At 42.1% G+C, this 22,999-nt stretch overlaps 2 protein-coding genes across 5 annotated transcripts; both read right to left on the bottom strand.

Moving 5' to 3' along the window:
• Nucleotides 1–225: 225 nt before the first annotated feature.
• On the bottom strand, nt 226–9,526 carry LOC130375677 (beta-1,3-galactosyl-O-glycosyl-glycoprotein beta-1,6-N-acetylglucosaminyltransferase-like). Of its 4 annotated transcripts, XM_056582710.1 has the most exons (6): nt 9,274–9,526; nt 7,963–8,536; nt 2,659–2,749; nt 1,884–2,288; nt 1,121–1,625; nt 226–288 (listed from the first exon to the last, which is right to left on the bottom strand). In XM_056582710.1, the coding sequence occupies exons 2-5, from the start codon at nt 8,295–8,297 to the stop codon at nt 1,167–1,169; spliced, it is 1,290 nt and encodes a 429-aa protein (XP_056438685.1). In that variant the 5' UTR covers nt 8,298–8,536; nt 9,274–9,526; the 3' UTR covers nt 226–288; nt 1,121–1,166. The 4 variants fall into 4 exon arrangements, with proteins under 4 accessions (XP_056438685.1, XP_056438683.1, XP_056438686.1 ...); XM_056582708.1 differs by lacking the exon at nt 226–288 and having other exon boundaries at nt 479–1,625; XM_056582711.1 differs by lacking the exons at nt 226–288; nt 9,274–9,526 and having other exon boundaries at nt 479–1,625; nt 7,963–8,604.
• Nucleotides 9,527–14,943: 5,417 nt separating this feature from the next.
• LOC130376183 (beta-1,3-galactosyl-O-glycosyl-glycoprotein beta-1,6-N-acetylglucosaminyltransferase-like) lies at nt 14,944–19,687 on the bottom strand. Its single transcript, XM_056583403.1, has 4 exons — nt 19,596–19,687; nt 17,258–17,348; nt 16,490–16,894; nt 14,944–16,244 (listed from the first exon to the last, which is right to left on the bottom strand). Exons 1-4 carry the CDS (start codon nt 19,685–19,687, stop codon nt 15,786–15,788), a joined length of 1,047 nt encoding a protein of 348 aa, XP_056439378.1. The 3' UTR covers nt 14,944–15,785.
• Nucleotides 19,688–22,999: the final 3,312 nt, after the last annotated feature.

A 22,999-nucleotide genomic window follows, 5' to 3' on the forward strand; every position in this document is an offset into this window, starting at 1 on the left:
AGGAGACAAACCAATAGGGACTCGACGGCAGGTGGGATAGTCAGACAGGCAGGGACCGGCAACGTGGGGGGGAGGCTGGTGGATCGGGAGCCGGGGACAGAAGAGCAGACGGACCAGCAGGGGCTTGGCAGCAGGCAGGATAGTCAGACAGGCAGGGACCGGCAACGGGGAGGCAGACGGGTGGATCGGGAGCCGGGGACAGAAGAGCAGACGGACCAACAGGGGCTGGGCGACAGGCGAGATAGTCAGACAGGCAGGAATCGGCAACTGGCAGGATCGGAGAAGAATCTGTAATCAAGTCGCGGGAAAACTCTGAGAAACTCTGGAGACAATCTGGCAGGGAATGATTGGAAGGAGAGGACTGATATAGGGGGAGCACAGGTGAAGCTGGTTGGGTTAAATGACATTGATGTCATTTGAGGCTGCTCTGTAAAATTACAAAAATAAAAGTTCTGAAAAAAGGTTCTTAAGAAAATGCATTACTTTTAAGGACACTCAATTGAGAATACTATAATATATGATCATAGTAGGATAGTGGACTTTCTGTTCCAAATGGACGGGCATGGTCGACTCTACAACATACGGCCATAACAAGTATAAGACCTAGTCAATTATAACCTTTAATAAAATTAGAAGATTAATTGAATACCCGCATCAAAGAGTTAGGCTTCCCGGACACATAGTATAACGCTACAGTGGGTAGATGGTGAAGCGTCGTCTGAGCGGTAATTCATTTACTACACTCGTCCGAGAGTTATGCTTCCCGGACACATAAAATATCGTTATGTTGTGTTGCACATTTCATTTACAACCTTGCTTATTATAATGCTCATACACAACAACGGTCCAAAACAGTAACATAAAGTTGTCGTGGGAACTCCTAGAATTCTCAGCCAAAAACACATTTTTCAAATCACAGTGTTCGGATTCCCTCTTAAATAGTGGGTTCAGTGGTTCTTTAAACTGTAATGGTATTATTGAGTAATAATATCAGTACTTGGTATCAGCAAGTACCCAAATATAAATACTTGTACTTGGTTTGACAAAAAGTGGAATCGGTGCATCCCTTAGTATTTTTGCAATAACATATGGACCAATACAGGCACTATTATTAGCTAACCTCTTTCGGAAAAACAAAAGGACACTTCATAAGACATGGGAGGCGATCATTTCCCATCACTCTCAATTTCCGCCAGCTTCTTCTCCTGCAGGTACTCCTCCAGACAGAAGACAGCGACCGAATCCGTTTCCACGTCAAACTTGTTGGCGAACAGGTGATGATGGCTCAGGATCCAAGGCAGGTCTGCGACAGCGAACACACATAGCTGCCGCAGAAAGTGGCCGTGACACTCGGCGTCGCCAATCCACAGCACCAGCCGTGCAATCGAATCTGCTTGATTCACGGGAGAAGTGGCCCACATGGAACCCGGAACTCCTGGCATCTGTTGGGTGGTGGCCCAGAGGATCTCGTCTGGGCTATAAGTGTCTTTGCACCACTCCATCAGCTCATGGATGCGGCTGTCTGTCAGCACACTGTTGATGTATCCCCGGGAGGCGATAATGTAGGCGCTGCCCTTCAACACAGAAAGCTCGAAGGGCGCCGGTCCCTTGGCCTTCCACGTTGACTGACAGGAGGGGTAGGTAGTAGAGAAAGAAAAAGAGAGTTAGCTAGAAATAGGCCATTGAGGCTGTTTCATGATGTGCAACAAGAATGGAAAAAAATATCCAGCCTTCTCTATTTAAGTTTGAAGTCATCGCGCAACACATTCCCTGTATTTTACAGACCATTGAGCTGTGTTGTCGCAAACGGATGGTGCTATATACACACACACCGTATAAATCGTATTATTGTTACTTACATTCATTCATTATAATATCTTCACCTGTATATCTCCGTTCAACGGGGCCCAAGTTGTTTCCACTCTCCATTTGAATTCCATGGGAATGGGGCTAAAGTGTATGCTGTTTGCCCCTTCCAGAGCCTTCAGGTCCCGCACCATCTCCAGGTTGGTCTTCATGGGGAAGTCCTGCCCACAGAGGTTGATGAAATACTTCCACTCCGTGCTGACGTTCAGCAGATCCGACATGCAGTTGAGGTCCGCCTGCACCCGCGTCCAGCCGGCGTAGAGCACTTTCACGCGTTGACTGACCATGAAGACGTTGGGGAAACAGGAAGCGATGTTGGCGATGGCGGCTGCTACGGTAGCTTGGGCTTTTGTGTCGACATGGACGCAGTACACGTTCTGGGGCGCGTAGATGGCTCGCAAGAGCCGCTCAAAGTTCTCGACCTGGAGACACATGGGACGTGGACATGGATTTGGTTAGGCTCAGAATGAACATAACAGTTTATAATAGTGTTACACACCATGTGTCTAACGATCTTACTAGGCCTATAAGGAAGAAAGTACATTATAGTAATAGAGTAGAAGAGATGAGAAGTTATGAGGTAAACTTTTCTAAAGATAAATACTGAACATATATTATATACACCAACACAGACAGACAATATGAGTAATGAACAGAATTGTTTTGATGTCAATGCGACTAGAAATTCTTTAATGATTAATGCATATCAAGGTTTTCTCTATGCATGTTGTGAATGTTATGTTGTGTTCAGCCAGACAGGGAAAAATAGAATCCAGGTAGAATAGTAGAGACCTTATGGTGGGTGACGATAGAGTATGCCAGGGGGAAGTCCATTTCTTCATGGACAGCCTGAGTGGTGTAACCCCTCGTTAACCTAAAGTTTCTGTTGAATTAATTGCCACTCAATCAATTATCAATTAAAATGATAAATCAACAAGTCCAACAGTGCAGCTGTCTTGTAAGACGAGGTTTGGATAAACATATTTGGTCGATAAGATGACACAATTTATGAATTCAGGAAGAGAAGATGTTCCCAGATTTGCAACGCAGTTGTCGTGGTACTTTTGGATACAACAAGAATACTGAGGACTATCAAATCAGAAACATCCATTTTAATAGATCTGCTATTGAAGCTCCATAGATTATCGGGGGTTTTATCGATTCGGCATTTGAGTAGGCCTACAGTGTCCTTAAAGAAACAAATTGGAAGTTGGGAAGGCTTTACAATTATTAATTTATATTAGTGAAATGGGGAACATAGGAAGTAATACGAGATAGTTTATGAGTTGGGCTTTGAGAGATTTCAAATAATGTTTTTTTGTTGCCTTCATATTTTTTATTAAACCATGCCGTACCGATGTCTATGGTGGAGACTAACGTTTTTATTGGACTGTATTATGTGTAACCCATTTCACGTTTTGTGTGGCACAATCCACAAATATTTGGTAGTTGTGCCTCGTAAAATGATATCCACACGGATATTTACTGATCTACAAATGCAAATTAGTCACTTTTACATATTTGTGGATCATGCCTAGGCCAAATGATTATGCGTAACCCACAGAAGACGATCACCTTGCAGTCCACAATACTTTTTTCAAGTACAATTTACAGTCAAGATCCATGAATAAAAAAGTTGTAACTTGTGTTTTCTAAAATTATATTCACTCTTACTTTCAGAACACATTACGACCATCACTCCAGAACCTTCCAAGCAATTTGCTTTCCTCACTGGGGATTCCCTCAAAATATATTTTTTTGGGACTTTTGGACTTTTTGGAATTCCTACCTTTCTCCTAATGTTTACACTTTCACTTTTGGCTGTTTCATCATAATAAAGCCAAATGTCTTCTCATAAGGGTAATATTTTCAACTGCATAGAAGTTGAATATTCAGCCATATTACAGCAATTCATGTATTTCCAAATTGTTCCCCCTCATCCAGCTTGTGTGCTGAAAATCGTTTAGAAGCACATAGGAATCCTTTTAGATACATATCATTTGTTCCAGGAACCATTTATATTCTATCCGACATAACGCTTGTTTGATTGTGTATTTGTAAAACTGAACTACGACAGTGCCTTTGAAATAGCAAGGGATACATGGCTGTCTACTTTTGCACTTATCGCCCTCTATAGGTGGATGCTATGTACGCGGCCAGATACTCCTATAATGTCTCGCTCCGGCTTGTAGGACATGGACATCCAACGTCCAAGTGCTGTCACGTGACGACAAGATGGGGTGAGACTCCTTAGCTGTGTCCCAATTCAGGGGGGCTGTACTAATAGTAAATTCTCCTAACCTTTATGCCTCCTTTACTTAATTTTTGTTGAAAACTTAATGTGCTTCCTTTAGAACATGAATTCGACTCCACTTTTTCTAACCGACTTCATTGCGCGACGGGGAGTATTCTTGACCTCTAGCGTCTCTACGGTGGAACTTCAGTTTTCCGAAGTTGGTCTACGAAAAGCGCTCTTTTGATCCATGCGTTCTTGTCGTATTGATTTCAATCAGGTTGTCGCCAACAGTGAGAATCATTTAGGTCGGACTTGGCCAACGAAAATATTTTAGGCCAGTTGAATCCCAATTCACATGTGAAAAAGAAGAGGCTTAACTTATGTTGATTTTGTAATTAACTTCCCCCAGAAGTCTTTCTTAAATGTGAAGTCTGCATTTTATTTTCTTAGTGTTTGTTGCATGCTTAATAACCATCAATATATGATTTCATTTCGATTCAAATAATATGTTTCTGGAATTGGTATCCATTATTATCAATTTTATTTTTCTGCTCTTCTCTTCAAACAAACCCATAAAAAATAAATAAATAAATAGTCCTAAAGAAAAGACAAATATTATGTCTCCTCCATTTCGGACTGTTTGCGCTTCCTCGGGATACGGAAGATAGGGTAGAGTTCCTCTTGCCATCTATCTGCCCTCCTTCGTGAAATGAGCAAACCGTCTGCCATGACTGCACACAAACAGTTTTTGTAGGTCATTGTTACGGTTGTGTTATTATTGGAATTCACAGCACATCTGCTTCAGAAGAACTATACCCTTCAGTATGGAGATTCTCCAACAAAGTGGAGCACCACCACTTCCTGAGATGTTGTTTGCAAACAGTTGTCGGTGCTTCGTTTTATGTGTAGGGACCCTAGTCATGCTAATGCAGAAGTTTGGTGCTATTTTTTTTAGCAATAGGTGGTTCAAAAATGCAGATTTGGAAGCGAAACACAATGCCCCAAGCTAATAACATGGACGCCAAACATTGCGCCGGGCAAACTGTAATACTCGATTCATCTTGACGTCAATGGGGGTGGCAAGTGGAATCACGTGAAAGCTCTTGGACGTTGGATGCCAATGTCCCTACAGGCTGCAGCTAGCCTTAAAATCTAGACGCCCCTAGTGGCAGCAAATTCAATTTGCAGGGGCGGAATTGAGCCGAATGATGACAGAGCTGCGACAGTTCCGTGTTAAAGGTAAACAATAATGGCTGCTGCTGCTGGCGAACAGCTGTCTTTCGACTCGGCTTTCCTGTCTTTCCTGGAAAAGAAAGATGTAATCTGAGTTTTGCCGACCGGATACGGTAAATGTTTTGTCGTTGGTCTCCATTCTCTCAATCCACCATTCGCAACACTTCCCCATGGAAATTTCCGTCGCTCTGACTACGTCACCTTCTTCGTTGCTCTGATTGGTTGTAGCGCTATCCTATTGCGTGCAGAGGGAACTTGAAAGACAACCGTTTATCCCGCCCACACTGCCACCGTACGAGACCAGACCCAATATCTTTCTGATATGGGTCTGGCTTGCCAGGCTAGGCTGCAGCGAGACCTTACTCAGATTTCGCGGCCAGCTCGGCTGCGGTACACACTAGGGCTGTCAATCCTCCCCTCAAATCATATTCGAATTTCTAATGCTTCTTATGTTGAATATTCGAATAATATTCTAATATTTTAATTTTTTTTTTTTTATTATATCATTATATATACACCGATACCATCTTATTATTAGGCCTACGTCCCGCGTCCACTAGAGGGCGCGTCAACCAAATCTGTTATGTAACATTTGCAACAAGTTTCACCAAATCAATACAAAACTTATATAAATAGGTAAGATATAACGCCAGAAATATTCAAGCAATGATGTTTAATGAAGAAGCTGATGTTCAATCATTCAAATACACACACACTGCTATTTTACGATGTTATTCTTGGCTGTTTTGACCGTGGCTCTTCCTCAGCCGCTAACTGTTCTGCGTACTCCGAGTAATGAACTGAATGGAGGTGTGCGCTAATGTTGCTCGTAGTCGAGTGGTACTTTAACGACTTACAGCATAATTTGCAAATGACGGTTTCTCTGGATGTAATCTTCCCGTTTCTCGATGGAAATCGAACAATTTTCCACACGGTGCTTTTTAAGTTTTTAGAAGTTATGCTTTCCATCTCTGTCTGCTCGCGCGCTGCTTCCCACCATCTTGTAAGCATACAATGCCGAACGAACGTCACGACGCACGACGTTGACTTTGATTTGCGTCCTTGCTAGGCAAAAGTTAAATGTAATTCTTGACTTGTCAATAAAATTTGATAAAAAAAAAATAAATAAATAAAAAAAAAGTTCGAACGTTAGTTGCCGCACTCGAATGTTCTCCTTTTTTGAAAATTCGAATTATATTCGAATAGCGAAGTTCGTTTTGACAGCCCTAGTACACACTGGACAAAACTCGACGACATCAGATGTCATGGGTGTGGATGGCAATTTAAAAAACACAAGCAAACTAAATATATGTGTGCATCGGGGCATATTCATATGGATATCCTCTTACTGTGTGTTCACACCAAACGTGAAATTTTTCGCCGGTTCGCGTTGTCGCCAAAGTTTTGTCGCGCCACACATCATAATCCGTCGCGTGCAAGTTTTGTCGAATTTGTCGCGCGACAACAAGATAACCACCATTGCATGTCTTTACCTTTTGTGGAAGAGGGAGAGACGTCGGAGGACCCGACGCAGTATATTCATAATATTGTAATGACCACGGAAGAGGCAGTGAATGAAGTATTGAATAGACAGAGATTTATTAGATAGGCCTACCTAATAAACCGTTGGAACACACAAGACCGGAAACATGGCAACGCCGGTAAACAAACCCCGAGAAGCCCAATCCCTATGAGAGCTCCCCGCACTACAGCCATCCGGAGGCGCACAGAGCTTTTGGCCGTGATATTATGCGTACAAATATTATATTATATACTATTATATTATATATAGAGCCCCGGGAGTCACAAACGGCAACATTCACTTTCTCCTCCATGCTGCAGTTCAACCCGGACTGCACTGCACTGAGTTTGACGGTTGAATGCTGATTGGCTGTTAGGTTACACGTGTGACTCAGTAGCCACGCTGTTGAACTCTGATTGGCTGTCATCACGCGAAATTCGCGTCAAAGTTCAAATATTTGAACTCGAGCAAATTTTTCGCGCAACAAATTCTCGTGAACGCCTCTGCACTTTTGCCGCCTGTGCACGGCAAAAGTGTTGCGCGACAAATCAAAACTTGCCGCCCGTTTTCTCTTGTGAAAAATTTGCCCGAAACGCGTCTATACGTTCACTTTGTATGGGATCCTGTCGCCCCGTCGCGTTTGGCGTGAACACACAGTTACAAAGGGACAAGTAAACAATATTTGTGGTTTGTTGTAGGCCTACACGTAATGTGAATAGTCTTCTGTGAGTTTTAACTCACTTTCTTTTACATGCTTGTCGCCATCTACAGGTCCATGCTATGTACGCATCCAGATTTTCAGACCTTTTTATTTTACGGATCAGCTGTGGTTCACACTGGACAAAACTCGACGAGATCCACGAATGCATATAGACGAGGTCACATGTCGCAATCTGTGTGGATGTAATTGTAGAAATTTGAATTTAATTGAAAATAAATGTATTTGCGGATCTTGATTGCAAGCACAAGTGAAAAAATGATTGTGGACATAGGTTGGAAAACAATCCACAAAAAAATTAAACAACTCACAAGAGCCATGCGATCGACAAATGACAAAAACGTCCATAAAAATAATGTTGGGAAAAAACAGAGTACACAGTCTCACCTGCAGTCCTGAGTGGCATTTATGTAGTATTCATCCGTGAGCTTGACTTTCCTTCTGTAGTCCCTGTTATGGGCCAGCCACTTGGCCTTCTTCAGGCTACCTGGGTCTCCCAGCACGACGGCCGTACAGTTCAGGCCGTCCTCACCTTCCCGTGAAGCCCTAGGGGCCTCTAGCTGTTCTTTTGCGTGACTGTTTTGGTAGTTAATTAATGGTAAAGGCAGCAACCATTGATCTGGTTTCTCTATAAAATATACCCTCCAAAAAGCAATCACTATGGCAACGGAAATTATTCCTCGGAAGAGTTGCCGTGAGTTTACATTGATCAGGGGTGTCATTCCAAAGCCTAGCCTTTATAGGACTAAGTTGGCAAGATTAGTTTTCATGCAATAAGCAATGATCTGCAAGACTGGTGCCCAAAAAGGAAGGCAGGCAGGACATCTAAATGTCACACTATGAGGGCCAGATATTAATGTCAGGGAGAATCTGCTGAATGGAAGAATGGGTATTTTTGAGGCAGTTTAAAAAAAATGCTGAATTTGATGGTTTGGTCCTCCTTGCGAGCCAGCTGTGTAACCTGAAAGATAAGATGAGCAATTACCTTCAACCATCAACAAAAAATGTGTTCCTTTCTGGGAGTACTACAATGATTACTCATTAAGGTCACATAGGCCTACTGCCTGTTGGCCGAATATCAATTATTCTGTTAAATCAAGGCATAATCAAGGCACCTAAAACTTGATGTTCTGGTTTCAATATGGTCTAATCCCGGTCTAAGACGTCCACCAACTAAATCCTGACTCTTAAGTTTTGCATTCTGTTCTTTACTTGACCAATGGGAATATAAACAAGTAAACACTGTATTGTTGAGGCCTTACCTCAGGCTCATTCCTTGAAAATTTTCTCAGATCAGACATTCCAGCTCAAGTTTCAGACCATAATTTTGTATCATGTTGCTATTTTAAAAGTAACTCTTAACAGCTATCCTCAAACGATCATTTTATCATCTCATCTTCTTCCACTTATGCGGGGTCGGGTCGCGGGGGGAGCAGCTCAAGCGATCATTTTATATATTTTTTACTTGACAGAACTGGACATAATATTTGAAACTGTTCACACGACAACACTGATTTTCAACAGGCCCAAAGTATGACTCATAGGAGTAGTATCTTGTCACAAAATGTGCTCAGGCATACACAATAAGGCAAACATTTCAGTAACAGATGCAATTTACGATTGGATGAGGACATGTTGGCAATAATTCAGGATGTAAAGTCTCCAAAAGTAAAAAAACGTAAAAGCCTATAGGCCTACCTGGTATGGAGTCAATTTAGAGTAGAATGTCCAGCATGCATGAGCGAGTCTCCCACACGCTGTGGTGGGGATGTCGAGCACAGATCAAATTAATTGTGAGCGGGCGGGAAAATGTCCAGAGCACAGCATATTGAGCGCAGAGAGAGAGCTGAGAGGTCAGAGAAAATGATGGTGATCCTAGAATATGGAACTGAGCACAAGAAATGATGACATGGGCTAGCCTCTCTAACTCTCGGCGCTAGGTCAGAATGTAACTGGGCTCGCTCGACTGGCTCTCTACTTGCTCTCAAAACTAATTTGAACGGAAATGATTGACATCTAGCTTGGGCCAATCGTAGTTCTGCCTTTTGGTACAATGCCATTGATTGGTTAGCCAATTTTATTTCTGGGGGCCAGAGTCTGACGATACGAAAAGAATGCTCTCAGATTGCGCAGCAGAGTGGAATGTTCATATCGTGTTTTGGGAGAATGGCAAAATCCTAGGATCTTATCCCAAGTGATGAAATGTCATTTGCGAGGACAAATTACAATTTTTAAAACAAAGAAAATGGGTTTTGGGTTTAATGGCTCTTTAAATCGCATTGGGTCACCCAAAACACACATGTAGGCCTAATGAGCTAACGAGGGCATCATGTAGTTATGCTGTTTAGAGGAAAGTATTTTTCATGACCTAATAGATTGCTCAAAATCCCGAAAAGCCAGTTTATTATTTGCCTGCAACACTTGAAAAAATTACAGCTGACGCTCAAGTCCCAATGAGAGAGTTCTCTAATTATTGTGAACTTTCTCATCAAGACTTTAGCTTCGTCATAATTTAGCGAAAGCCACTCATCAAAACAAACATTAATATCATACGGTCTACTTTAATTATGGAATAAGTAGCGTTGGTTTCAAAAGCATGTAATAAACATTTATAAACTTTTATAAAAGTTACAATTTGCAATAAACTACCATAGATGTATGTACTACTTTATGTCCAAGTACACCCAAATACTACTTTCTGTCTTGAAATTCTTGAGTTGCTAGTTCGACAATTTGTTTAGCTCATTATCAGGTAAAATAAGTAGGAATCATATGCTCTGGCCTTTGTAGTCACTAGAGCTCATCCATATATTTGAAAGGTTGGCGAGGAATGCAACGCGTGACTCTAGGTGCAGATTAATGACAATATGCACATATATACATTAAACAGATTAAAAGAAGAATAATACAACATCCCCCCCAAAAGAAAGGAACTGTTAGCAACCTCTCCTTTGCCCATCGGCTTGTCAGAGGATCATTCTAGTCAGGGTGTCACCCCTTCATCCCGTCCTCCACCCTTCCCTGCCCAACATCCCCCAGGCTTGTGCATGACTTGCCCTCCTGCATGCTTAAAATGTTGAAGATTTAAATATGCGTTTCCAGTCCACAACTCCCCCTAGATTGTCCAAGACTTGCCTAACTGCATGCTTGATATTTTAAACTAGCCTATGAACTTCAGAACATATGTAATTAACAGTTTGCACCTATTTTCCAATAATATGGCCAAAAATGCATCATCACCTGTCCATATGGCCTGCATCATTTGCACCACTAACACATTTCTGTCATTCCAGTTCCGTGCCACAATTTGTCCTGATGGAGGGTTATTGCAACCTGTTACAGTCGACGAAAATGTTTATGGGTGCCATGCGTGCTGTAAGCAGGGCAGTTACGCTTCCATGGTCGCTCATGTGCAGACTCATGAACGGACGGCTGTGAAGCACAATGGTAATTCTCAGTGCATTTTATGGTATAAACAAAACCTGTGACTGTGGTAATTGTGATTTAAATAATATTAGTTACGTGTTTTTTATCATGTGCACTTTTTTGGAGCAGTCATGCTCACAACACAAAGTAGGAATGGCGAATGACGTGTCACCTGGAGACGTGTTCCAAGAAAATCTCACATCATCACTGTTTTTGATTTAATATAATCATTCGGACAAATCTTTTCATAAATCACCTAAAAAAGTGCCCAGACAACCACAGTCCTCCTCCAGCCGCCCACACAGCCACTCTCCAAATGGTCCACAAGGCCCCGAGTCCGCAGTCTTCCTCCAGCCGCCCACACAGCCACTCTCTAAACGGTCCACAAGGCCCCAGTCCGCAGATCAAAAAAACAACTTGCACTTTGTGCAACATGGTTCTCAACAAAAAAAAACCAACCAACATTAGGAGATGGCACACAACAGCCACATTGATATCCGTGCCCGATATCAAGGTTAATTTCTATCACTAGCCTTTCATTCTTCGTAAATTAGTCCCATGTCCACCCTTGTAAACTCCCTTGTAAACCCTTGAATCTGAAACTATTGTACAAAGTACAATTCACAATAAACATGACAATACCTGTAACTCTGCCTTTGTATTCTATCAGGCCATGAGTGTGGAAGAGCAAGACCTCAAGTTCCGTTTTCTTTGTTTTCATCGAATAAGCTTTTTAGTGCAGCATTACAAAATGTAAACAAGTTTGTGTTGTCTGTTTCAGGCTTTGAGAATGGCCGAATAAGAGGCGCCACCGAAATGTATTCAATAAAATTATTAGAATTATTAATCTGTTGTATTTTTTTTACCGTTGCAGATGCATATGCATTTCTTAAATGCATATGACTCAGGGATGTCAGTTTCACCCGCGGGTCGGGTGCATTATTTTTATATAAGGCCTAGGCCTACTATTTGAGGTCCGAGTTGCGGTCATTTATGAACCCGCGCACCACTGCTACATACAGATCACTTCCACGATTTAATAGGACACGCCTCCTACCTCCGCGATTTGGAAAAGTACAAGTCACACTTGCGATTTAGAAAAGTAGCCTACATCTCCGTTTTACAGGACGAAGACAGATTGGAGACTGAAGGGACTGAAACAGAGAGGAATAGCGGTAGGCTTTTTTTTTTTTTACCTTAAAGCTTTTTTACCTACAGCTGGAAAGCTGTTTAGCTTTCCAGTAGGCTAAACAGCTTCAAAACCATGTTTTCTTGAACTCAAATACTACGTTTACTTGTTGTGAAAACGCCATAATATGTCTCCTTTAAGGAATAACTCAGGCTTAAAATATTTTAGTTTGATAAAAAAATAAATAAAGTCTAATACTGGTGTCCTATTCATTCCGGGGATTGTTTGGCTTCCGCTAATCCTAAATATTCGTGTTAGAGTCGGCGGTTGCAAATAGCATCCGTAGCAACGGTCTTTTTTTTATAGCAACGGTGTGGTACAGAAATATTATCTCTGTTATTCAGAAAAAATCTTCTCTCTATTCAACCTTGATTTTGCCAGCGATATGCATCCCCCTAAATATGGCAAGTCTACAACTGTTCAGTTAATTGAGAGCAAACAAGACTGCCAGATCTCCATTCCCACACATTTAATATAAACATAATTATGCTCATTATTACCAGTAAAACCCGTCGGAATACCATAGACATAACAGCAAAAAGTAAATGTAAACAGCTACCTCTGGTTGCTTGCTCCGGCATACCTGTGGCTGATCAGAGGGAACGCTGCGGCGCGAATACATACAAAGTAAATGCAAAGACGCAAATCGATGAAAATTTTCGGGTGATTCTATTTGCGTGAGCATCAGCATTCACTCTCTGAAGTCCAGATTGAAGCGCCAAATGGAGGCGAAGGTAATTGCTGCTGTTTGGGACTCCCGGAGCTCTATAATATAATTTTATATGTAATATAAAAGTACGACTCGCCTGAAGAATGTGTGGCAGAAAATCTTCTGAAGGTCTGTGTAACCCTTGTCCCATGTAGTTAAATAATAAATCTAGAGTGGTTAATACAATAAGACTGGGCCTGGGCTCGTTGTAGGAAACTACAACTTTGATTCATATGTTACTGTTGGATAATTTTAATAAATGACCACCACAACTGTATTTTAAATGTAAAAGTATTCAATCACATATTTATTCACAAAATGAAATACTAGTCGAATGTATTTTAGGAAAAGAAAACAAATAAACAAATAAAATAAATAAAATCAGATGCACGGGATTCTCCAATTTACAACAATGCAAACTCAATGTACCACACACAATCAAATTAACAACACACTTTAAATTAGGTTAACCCGTTGCAGGCCTGTTAGTTGAAGCTTGTGTGCGGTGGGGCCTAAAAACTGTACTGGCCGCTTCACTCAGCTTGAGCTCAAAATAAAAGCACGTGCAATGTGTAAATCAGTACTCACGAATCCAGGGTGTAATTAGTAGGGGCAGAAAGGGATTGGGGGATGATATTCTCACGAAGATAATGGCAATGGCGGTGGCAATCCAAACACACACGTGGGCAATGGCGGTGGCGAAGTCACTAGGAAGAAAACACAGAAAACAGCAGGGCCATCTGCTGGAAACCCCTCTCTCCAACGTCCAGCTCCTTTTTGCAGGTCACAAAGAAGTTTAAATCAGGACCACGAGTAGTCGACCTCACGATAAAACTTAACTGCTTCCCACACTACGATGCCTCCTCTTAGCTCTCAGTCCGGTCAGGTTTCTTTCTCTACATGTGCTCACTACTCCCCACGCTAACCTGCTGCACTAGTCCCGCCCTTTACACGTTGAGACTTTATTCGGATTGGCTTGTGAAGTTTTAATACAACCAAAGACAAAACAAATTAAATGATTTACGTGTGACAGGTAAAAGGTTAAGTTAAACATAAACACGGCTTCTTCCTCTTTTATATCCTGAATTCACAAATATTTTAGCCTTGATAAACTTAAAGACCTTTATATTAATTTATCTTTTAACTGTAAATAGTTTTATTAAACGTATTATATTCATGCTTTTAATCCGCACACATTTTAACCCATTTTATTATTATGAACTCTATTTATTTATGAACATTAAACACAGCATTTTATTATACTGTTAATTATTTTTTATGCTCTAACTTGTGGTTTTTGTACAGGGCTACATCTGGAAGTCTTTAGATCTTCAACACGTATAAAATATTACTTGTTTTACTATGAGGAAGGCACTCTTACCTCAACAAACAAGGGAAGTCAATGAAGTTAGGTTTAATGAAGGATCAAGAAATTACAAGGAGTGAGCAAGTGATTAAAAAGAGCTGAGAATAATCTTTGCAAAACAGATCCTTTTAGTGAATCACTTTTGTTGCCAGATACAGAAACAAATAATCGAATAAGAACATGAAACAGCCTTTGAGGCTTGGCAAACTTCTGTGATCAATGACCAGAAATATTAGCATACTGTGGGGTAATTATAGCACCAGAAGTAACATGAGTGACTCAAAATTAATGTTTGACTTCTAAGTACTTTTCCGCTGTGCTTAACCAATTTTATTTTATTTTATTCACTTTCATGATTAAGGATTTGTGATATAAAATGCCACAATTGTTTTTGGGAGAGGCTTGCAATGGGCTCGAGGTCAGACTGATCTGCAGGGAGAAGCAGAAGCTGACATTGCGAGGGCAGGATTGTCACATGAGGCTGCTCTGTAAGATTACAAAATAGTAAGTTCTGAAAAAAGGTTCTTAAGAAAATAAATTAAATTTTAAGTACACTCACTTTAGGATACTATAATATAGTAGGCTATATGATCATAGTAGGATAGTGGACTTTCTGTTCCAAATGGACGGGCATGGTCAACTCTACAACATATATAGGCCATAACACGTATAAGACCTAGTAAATTATAACCATTAATAAACTTAGGGACGCAACTATAGCAGTTTCGGACCCGATACTGTGGTCATTTATCCGTTCTCGTAAAACCTCTCCGATACAACTCGATACCACTTTACGCAGCGTGACGCGACATAATGATGAAGAGCCAGTGAACCCATACAATTTTATTATTTTCTAGCGCATTTTGTGTGGACGTGTAAGGCTCTGCCTGGGCAGCTGTTGACTGCAGCGTCCGAGGAAAAGTTGTGCTTTCCGGGAACGTAACGCCACGGCGTGTGTGGAGGTTGAAGCTTCGTCTGAACAGTGATTAATTGAATACCCGCATCAAAGAGTTAGGCTTCCCGGACACATAGTATAACGCTACAGTGGGTGGATGGTGAAGCGTCGTCTGAGCGGTAATTAATTTACTACCCGCGTCCGAGAGTTAGGCTTCCCGGACACATAAAATATCGCTATGTTGTGTTGCACATTTCATTTACAACCTTGCTTATTATAATGCTCATACACAACAACGGTCCAAAACAGTAACATAAAGTTGGCGTGGGAACTCCTCGAATTCTCGGCCCAAAACACATTTTTCAAATCACAGTGTTCGGATTCCCTCTTAAATAGTGGGTTCAGTGGTTCTTTAAACTGCAATGGTATTATTAAGTAATAATATCAGTACTTGGTATCAGCAAGTACCCAAATATAAATACTTGTACTTGGTTTGACAAAAAGTGGAATCGGTGCATCCCTTAGTATTTTTGCAATAACATATGGTATGGACCAATACAGGCACTATAATTAGCTAACCTCTTTCGGAAAAACAAAAGGACACTTCATAAGACATGGGAGGCGATCATTTCCCATCACTCTCAATTTCCGCCAGCCTCTTCGCCCGCAGGTACTCCTCCAGACAGAAGACGGCGACTGAATCAGATTCCACGTCAAACTTGTTCGCGAACAGGTCATGATGGCTCAGGATCCAAGGCAGGTCTGCGACATTAAACACACATACCTCCCGCACAAAATTGCCGTGACACTTGGCCTCGCCAATCCACAGCACCAGCCGTGCAATCGAACTTCCGTGATACACGTGAGAAGTGGCCGACATGGAACCCGGAACTCCGAGCATTTGTTGGGAGGTGGCCCAGAGGATCTCGTCTGGGCTGTAAGCGTCTTTGCACCACTCGATCAGCTCATGGATGCGGCTGTCTGTCAGCACACTGTTGATGTATCCCCGGCAGGCGATAATGTAGGCGCTGCCCTTCAACACAGAAAGATCGAAGGGCGCCGGTCCCTTGGCCTTCCCTGTGGACTGACAGGAGGGGTAGGTAGTAGAGAAAGAAAAAGATAGTTAGCTAGAAATAGGCCATTGAGGCCGTCTCATGATGTGCAGCAAGAATAGAAAAAAATATCCAGCCTTCTCTATTTAAGTTTGAAGTCATCACGTAACACATTCCCTGAATTGTACAGACCATGGAGCTGTGTTGTCGCATACGGATGGTGCTATATACACAACTTATTGTTGTTACGTACATTCATTCATTTCAACATCTTCACCTGTAAATGTCCGTTCACCGGGGCCCAAGTGGTTGTCACTCTCCATTTCTGATTCTGGGGAATGGGGCTAAAGTGTATGCTGTTTGCCCCTTCCAGAGCCTTCAGGTCCCGCACCATCTCCAGGTTGGTCTTCATGGGGAAGTCCTGCCCACAGAGGTTGATGAAATACTTCCACTCCGTGCTGACGTTCAGCAGATCCGACATGCAGTTGAGGTCCGCCTGCACCCGAGTCCAGCCGGCGTAGACCACTTTCACGGGTTGACTGACCATGAAGACGTTGGGGAAACAGGAAGCGATGTTGGCGATGGCGGCTGCTACGGTAGCGTTGGCTTTTGTGTCGACATGGACGCAGTACACGTTCTGGGGCGCGTAGATGGCTCGCAAGAGCCGCTCAAAGTTCTCGACCTGGAGACACATGGGACGAGGTCATGGATTTGGTTAGGCTCAGAATGAACATAACAGTTTATAAAAGTGTTACACACCATGTGTCTAATGATCTTACTATAAGGAAGAAAGTACATTATAGTAATAGAATAGAAGAGATTAAAAGTTAAGAGGTAAACATTTCTAAAGATAAATACTGAACATATATTATGTACACCAACACACACAGACAATATGAGTAGTGAACAGAATTGTTTTGATGTCAATACGACTAGAAATTCTTTAATGATTACTGCATATTACGTTTTCTCTATGCATGTTGTGAATGTTATGTTGTCTTCAGCCAGACAGGGAAAAATAGAATCCAGGTAGAAGAGTAGAGACCTTATGGTGGGTGACGATAGAGTATGCCAGGGGGAAGTCCATTTCTTCATGGACAGCCTGAGTGGTGTAACCCCTCGTTAACCTAAAGTTTCTGTTGAATTAATTGCCACTCAATTAATTTTCAATTAAAATGATAAATCAACACGTCCAACAGTGCAACTGTTCTAAGTCAAGGATTGGATAAACATATTTGGTCGATAAGATGACACAATTTATGAATTCAGGAAGTGAAGATGTTCCCAGATTTGCAACACACTTGTCGTGGTACTTTTGGACACAACAAGAATACTGAGGAGGATTATCACATCAGAAACATTGATTTTAATATATCTGCTATTGAAGCTCAATAGATTATCGGGGGTTTTATCGATTCGGCCTTTGAGTAGTCTCTTTAAAGAAACAAAATGGAAGTTGGGAAGGCTTTACAATTATTAATTTATATTAGTGAAATGGGGAACATAGGAACGAATACGAGATAGTGTATGAGTTGGGCTTTGAGAGTTTTTCAAATAATGTTTTTTGTTGCCTTCATATTTTTTACTAACCCATGCCGTACCGATGTCTATGGTGGAGACTAAAGTTTTTATTGGACTGTATTATGCGTAACCCATTTCACGTTTTGTGTGGCATAATCCACAAATATGTGGTAGTTGTGCCTCGTAAAATGATATCCACACGGATATTTACTTATCTACAAATGCAAATTATTTACTTGAGACTCTTAAAGTTGTTATATACATGGATATTACACAATCCACAAATACATCATGTCCGCCCGTTTTTGTACAATAAATCCAAAGTCCCGTTTACATATTTGTGGATCATGCCTAGGCCAAATGAATATGCGTAACCCACAGAAGACGATCACCTTGCAGTCCACAATACTTTTTTCAAGTACATTTTACAATCAAGATCCACAAATAAAAAAGTTGTAACTTGTGTCTTCTAAAATTATATCCACTCTTACTTTCAGAACAGATTACGACCATCACTCCAGCTCCTTCCAAGCAATTTGCTTTTCCTCACTGGGGATTCCCTCAAAATATATTTTCTTTGGGACTTTTGGACTTTTTGGGACCTTTTGACTTCCTACCTTTCTCCTATGTTTACACTGGCTGTTTCATCATAATAAAGCCAACTGTGTTCTCATAATGGTCATATTTTCAACTTCATAGAAGTTGAATATTCAGCCATATTACAGCAATTCATGTATTTCCAAATTGTTCCCTTTCATCCAGCTTGTGTGCTGAAAATCATTTAGAAGTACATAGGAATCCTTTAAGATGTATATCACTTATTCCGGAACCATTAATATTATATCCGACATAACGCTTGTTTGATTGTGTATTTGTAAAACTGTACCTTTGAAATAGCAACTTCGACAGTACCTTTGAAATAGCAAGGGATATATGGCTGTCTACTTTTGCACTTATCGCCCTCTATAGGTGGATGCTATGTACGCGGCCAGATTTCGCGGCCAGCCCGGCTGCGGTACACACTGGACAAAACTCGACGACATCAGATATCATAATCTCTTCTGAAAGTGAGTGTGGATAGCAAAAAAAAAACACTAAAGCAAATTAAAAATATGTGTGCATCGGGGCATATTCATATGGATATCCTCTTACAAAGGACAGGTAAACAATATTTGTGGTTTGTTGTAGGCCTACACGTAATGTGAGGCCGGCGCTGGACGTTTCGGAGCCCTAGGCGACTCGAAATCAACTTGCGCCCTGGACAGGTCTTGCGAGCGGGGGGGGGTGCTACGCTGACGGTTTCGGGCCGCCCTGACAATTGCTCACGCGCCCCCTCGCTTCTCCGTTCGCGTCGTATATTTTAATTGATATATTTTTTAATTAAGGGTGCCACCAGAGGGCGCCCCCAACGCATTTGTCGCCCTAGGCGGTCGCCTAGCTCGCCTATGCCGATCGCCGGCCCTGAATGTGAGTAGTGTCTTCTGTGGGTTTTAACTCACTTTTATTTCTTTTACATGCTTGTCGCCATCTACAAGTTCATGCTTTGTACGCATCCAGATTTTCAGACCTTTTTATTTTACATTGGACAAAACTGGATTTGCATTTGTGGAGATCCACAAATGCATATAGACGAGTTCACATGTCGCAATCTGTTTGGATGTAATTGTAGACATTTTAATTTAATAAAAAATAAATGTATTTGCGGTTCTTGATTGCAAGCACAAGTGAAAAAAATATTGTGGACATAGGTTGGAAAACAATCCCCAAAGAAAATTAAGCAACTCACAAGAGCCATGCGATCGACAAATGATAAAAACGTCCATAAAAATAATGTTGGGAAAAAATAGAGTGCACAGTCTCACCTGCAGTCCTGAGTGGCATTTATGTAGTATTCATCTGTGAGCTTGACTTTCCTTCTGTAGTCCCTGTTCTGGGCCAGCCACTGGGCCGTCATCAGGCTGCCTGGGTCTCCCAGCACGACGGCCGTACAGTTCAGGCCGTCCTCACCTTCCCGTGAAGCCCTAGGGACCTCCAGCTGTTCTTTTGCGTGACTGTTTTGGTAGTTAATTAATGGTAAAGGCACCAACCATTTATCTGGTTTCTTTATACAATAGACACTCCAAAAAGCAATCACTATGGCAACGGGAATTATTCCTCGCAAGAGTTGCCGTGAGTTTACATTGATCAGGGGTGTCATTCCAAAGCCTAGCCTTTATACGACTAAGTTGGCAAGATTAGTTTTCATGCAATAAGCAATGATCTGCAAGACTGGTGCCCAAAAAGGAAGGGGCGCGTAAAATTCACACGATGAGGGCCAGATATTAAGGTCAGGGAGAATCTGCTGAATGGAAGAATGGGTATTTTTGAGGCAGTCTAAAAAAAATGCAGAATTTGATGGTTTGGTCCTCCTTGCGAGCAAGCTGTGTAACCTGAAAGATAAGATGAGCAATTACCTTCAACAATCAACAAAAAATGTGTTCCTTTCTGGGAGTAGTACAATGAAACTAGTAAACACTGTATTGTTGAGGCCTTACCTCATTCCTAGAATTTTTTCTTAGATCAGACATTCCAGCTCAAGTTTCAAACCATAATTTTGTATCATGTTGCTATTTTTAAAGTAACTCTTAACAGCTATCCTCAAACGATCATTTTATATATTTTTTAAATAATTGGACAGAACTGGACATAATATTTGAAACTGGTCACACAACAACACTGATTTTCAACAGGCCCAAAGTATGACTCATAGGAGTAGTAACTTGTCACACAATGTGCTCAGGCATACACAATAAGGCAGACATTTCAGTAACAGATGTAATTTACGATCGGATGAGGACATGTTGGCAATAATTCAGGATGTAAAGTCTCCAAAAGTAATACACAAAAAAAAAGAAAGCCTATAGGCCTACCTGGTATGGAGTCAATTTAGAGTAGAATGTCCAGCATGCATGAGCGAGTCTCCCACACGCTGTGGGGATGTCGAGCAGAGATCAAATTAATTGTGAGCGGGCGGGAAAATGTCCAGAGCACAGATGAGCATATTGAGCGCACAGATGCCGCTTTCACACCAAAAAGAACCGAGAGCCAGTTCCGGGCTGGTGCTAGGGCCAGTTCCAAACTGGTTCCAGCCTTACCCCAGTTAAGAACCGGTTGGTTTCACACCGGCCAGAGCCAGCCATAGAGCCGGCGTGAGCAACGTCATGACGTCACTACAAACGTCTCCGCTAGTGAGCTTGGACAGAAGCATACGGCCGACATCTTTCTTTATTCTGGGTGGAAATAGTAACATAGTTACGCCATTAAATGCGTTTATGGAAACATTTTTAGCGAGAAATGTGCATTTTACTTTCATAATGTTCGCTCGGTGAATGTGAAGGATGTTTGGTTTGATAGTTATGACGAAGAGGGAACGCTCCGTTCACTTGCATGGACACGGACTCATCTAGCTGCGTTGGCGCGTTGACGCGTTGAACCACCACTACAATGATCAAGCGTCAGGTTAAGCCCAGTTCAGACCAAAGATTCACCTTGCAACGGCTTGCAACTCGCAACGCCTTGCAACGCCTTGCAACGCCTTGCAACGAGACGGGCTGCGACGTTCTAAAACTGGGCAGTTCACACTGGCTGCAACGCGCTGCGACGCTAGGTGGTTTCCATAGCAACTGTGAACGCTCTGGCACAGCTGAGAGCCGCAACATTATCATTTGCGTAGGTTAGATTAGTTAGGTTTGCAATTATTTTTATTTTTATTTTGCTTGAGAGTAGGCTAGAGTTACTGTGTTTTGTCATTCTCAACTACATCTGCATTGGAGTAAATAGCTGGAGCTTACAGTTAGTTTATATTACCCGTTGTACTTGGATACATTGCATTTTCCGTTAGTTGAATTTCAGTTTGATCTGTCTTTGTTCACCATCGGCTCAACTATTACTTGGAGATGGATAAGTTAATCATGAAAAGGAGAAGACGGCGAGTTATAAAGCCAAGAATATGGAGCCGCAGTTGGTTACTTCAGCGGCAGAAACAGGGTGCCTACGCCAATCTGTGTAGAGAGCTGGAAGTCGGGGATATCGACCAACGTCGGTTGATCCTCCAGCAACTGAATTAAGTTCTCCTCCCTCTCCTCGGACCAGAAGTCTGCCATCTTCGGATCTTTTTATGCTGGAGTGGACAGTACGGTACCGGGACGGAGTAAGGCCGTGACGTACAAGTTGTTCTGTGCTGTGATTGGCTGAAGAGGAATAGTTAAATCGCCGCGTTCTAAAACTGGACCTTGCGATTTGACATGTTCAATCTCTGGCGACTCCTTGCAACGCCTTGCGACGCCTTGCAACTCCTTGCAACGGCTTGCAACGACCCGTTCACACCGCCCCTGCGACGTTCTAAAACCGTCTCGTTGCAAGCCGTTGCAAGGTGAATCTTTGGTCTGAACTGGGCAAGGCGCGCAGAAGAACCCTCGCGCCAGTTTCAAACACAACAACAACAATTTCGTCTTCGATTCAATCCGTGTATGGTTCGTTCTTTGAATATTCCGATTTAAAACAAAATCAGAAAAAACAAAAAAGAACCATACACGGATTCACGTCCATTGTTTACTTCGGTGTTTTAAAAAATGCCGGTCTTCGTTGGTCTTCCTGTTTATGAAGGTTCGGATAACTCCGCCCCCTGCCCCCGGCGTAAAAGCGGTTCTAGTTCTAGCCCAGCTCTAAAGTGGGGCCAGAGTTGAACCGGTTTTTAGGGGCCGGAGCCGGTTCTTTGGCGGTGTGAAACCAAAGCCCTGGCCCTAGCTCCGAACTGGCCCGGAACCGGCCCCGATTTTGCGGCGGTGTGAAAGGGGCAAGAGAGAGCGTTGAGAGGTCAGAGAAAATGATGGTGATCCTAGATTATGGAAATGAAGAAATGATGTCATGGGCAGGCCTCTCTAACTCTCTGCGCTAGCTCAGAATGTAACTGGGCTCGCTCGACTGGCTCTCTACTTGCTCTCAAAACTAATTTGAACGGAAATTATTGACATCTAGCTTGGGCCAATCGTAGTTCTGCCTTTTGGTACAATGCCATTGATTGGTTGGCCGATTTTCAATTTTATTCCTGGGGGCCAGAGTCTGACGTTACGAAAATAATGCTCTCAGCGTGCTCAACAGAGTGCAATGTTCATATCGTGTTTGGGGAGAACGGCAAAATCCTAGGATCTTATCCCAAGTGATGAAATGTCATTTGCGAGGACAAATTACAATGTTTAAAACAAAGAAAATGGGTTTTGGGTCTTTA

Source organism: Gadus chalcogrammus, chromosome 22 (genome assembly GCF_026213295.1).
Source record: "Gadus chalcogrammus isolate NIFS_2021 chromosome 22, NIFS_Gcha_1.0, whole genome shotgun sequence".
NCBI lineage: Eukaryota > Metazoa > Chordata > Actinopteri > Gadiformes > Gadidae > Gadus > Gadus chalcogrammus.

What these genes read in the sequence shown, in the direction of transcription:
- LOC130375677 (XM_056582710.1), bottom strand. Translation starts at nt 8,297, where the DNA reads ATGACACCCCTGATCAATGTAAACTCACGGCAACTCTTCCGAGGAATA. An exon ending in AATGCCACTCAGGACTGCAG is followed by an intron (nt 2,750 to 7,962) that starts GTGAGACTGTGT and finishes TTAATTCAACAG; the next exon opens with AAACTTTAGGTTAACGAGGG. An exon ending in CGTTGAACGGAGATATACAG is followed by an intron (nt 1,626 to 1,883) that starts GTGAAGATATTA and finishes CCCTCCTGTCAG; the next exon opens with TCAACGTGGAAGGCCAAGGG.
- LOC130376183 (XM_056583403.1), bottom strand. Translation starts at nt 19,687, where the DNA reads ATGACGGCCCAGTGGCTGGCCCAGAACAGGGACTACAGAAGGAAAGTC. An exon ending in AATGCCACTCAGGACTGCAG is followed by an intron (nt 17,349 to 19,595) that starts GTGAGACTGTGC and finishes TTAATTCAACAG; the next exon opens with AAACTTTAGGTTAACGAGGG. An exon ending in CGGTGAACGGACATTTACAG is followed by an intron (nt 16,245 to 16,489) that starts GTGAAGATGTTG and finishes CCCTCCTGTCAG; the next exon opens with TCCACAGGGAAGGCCAAGGG.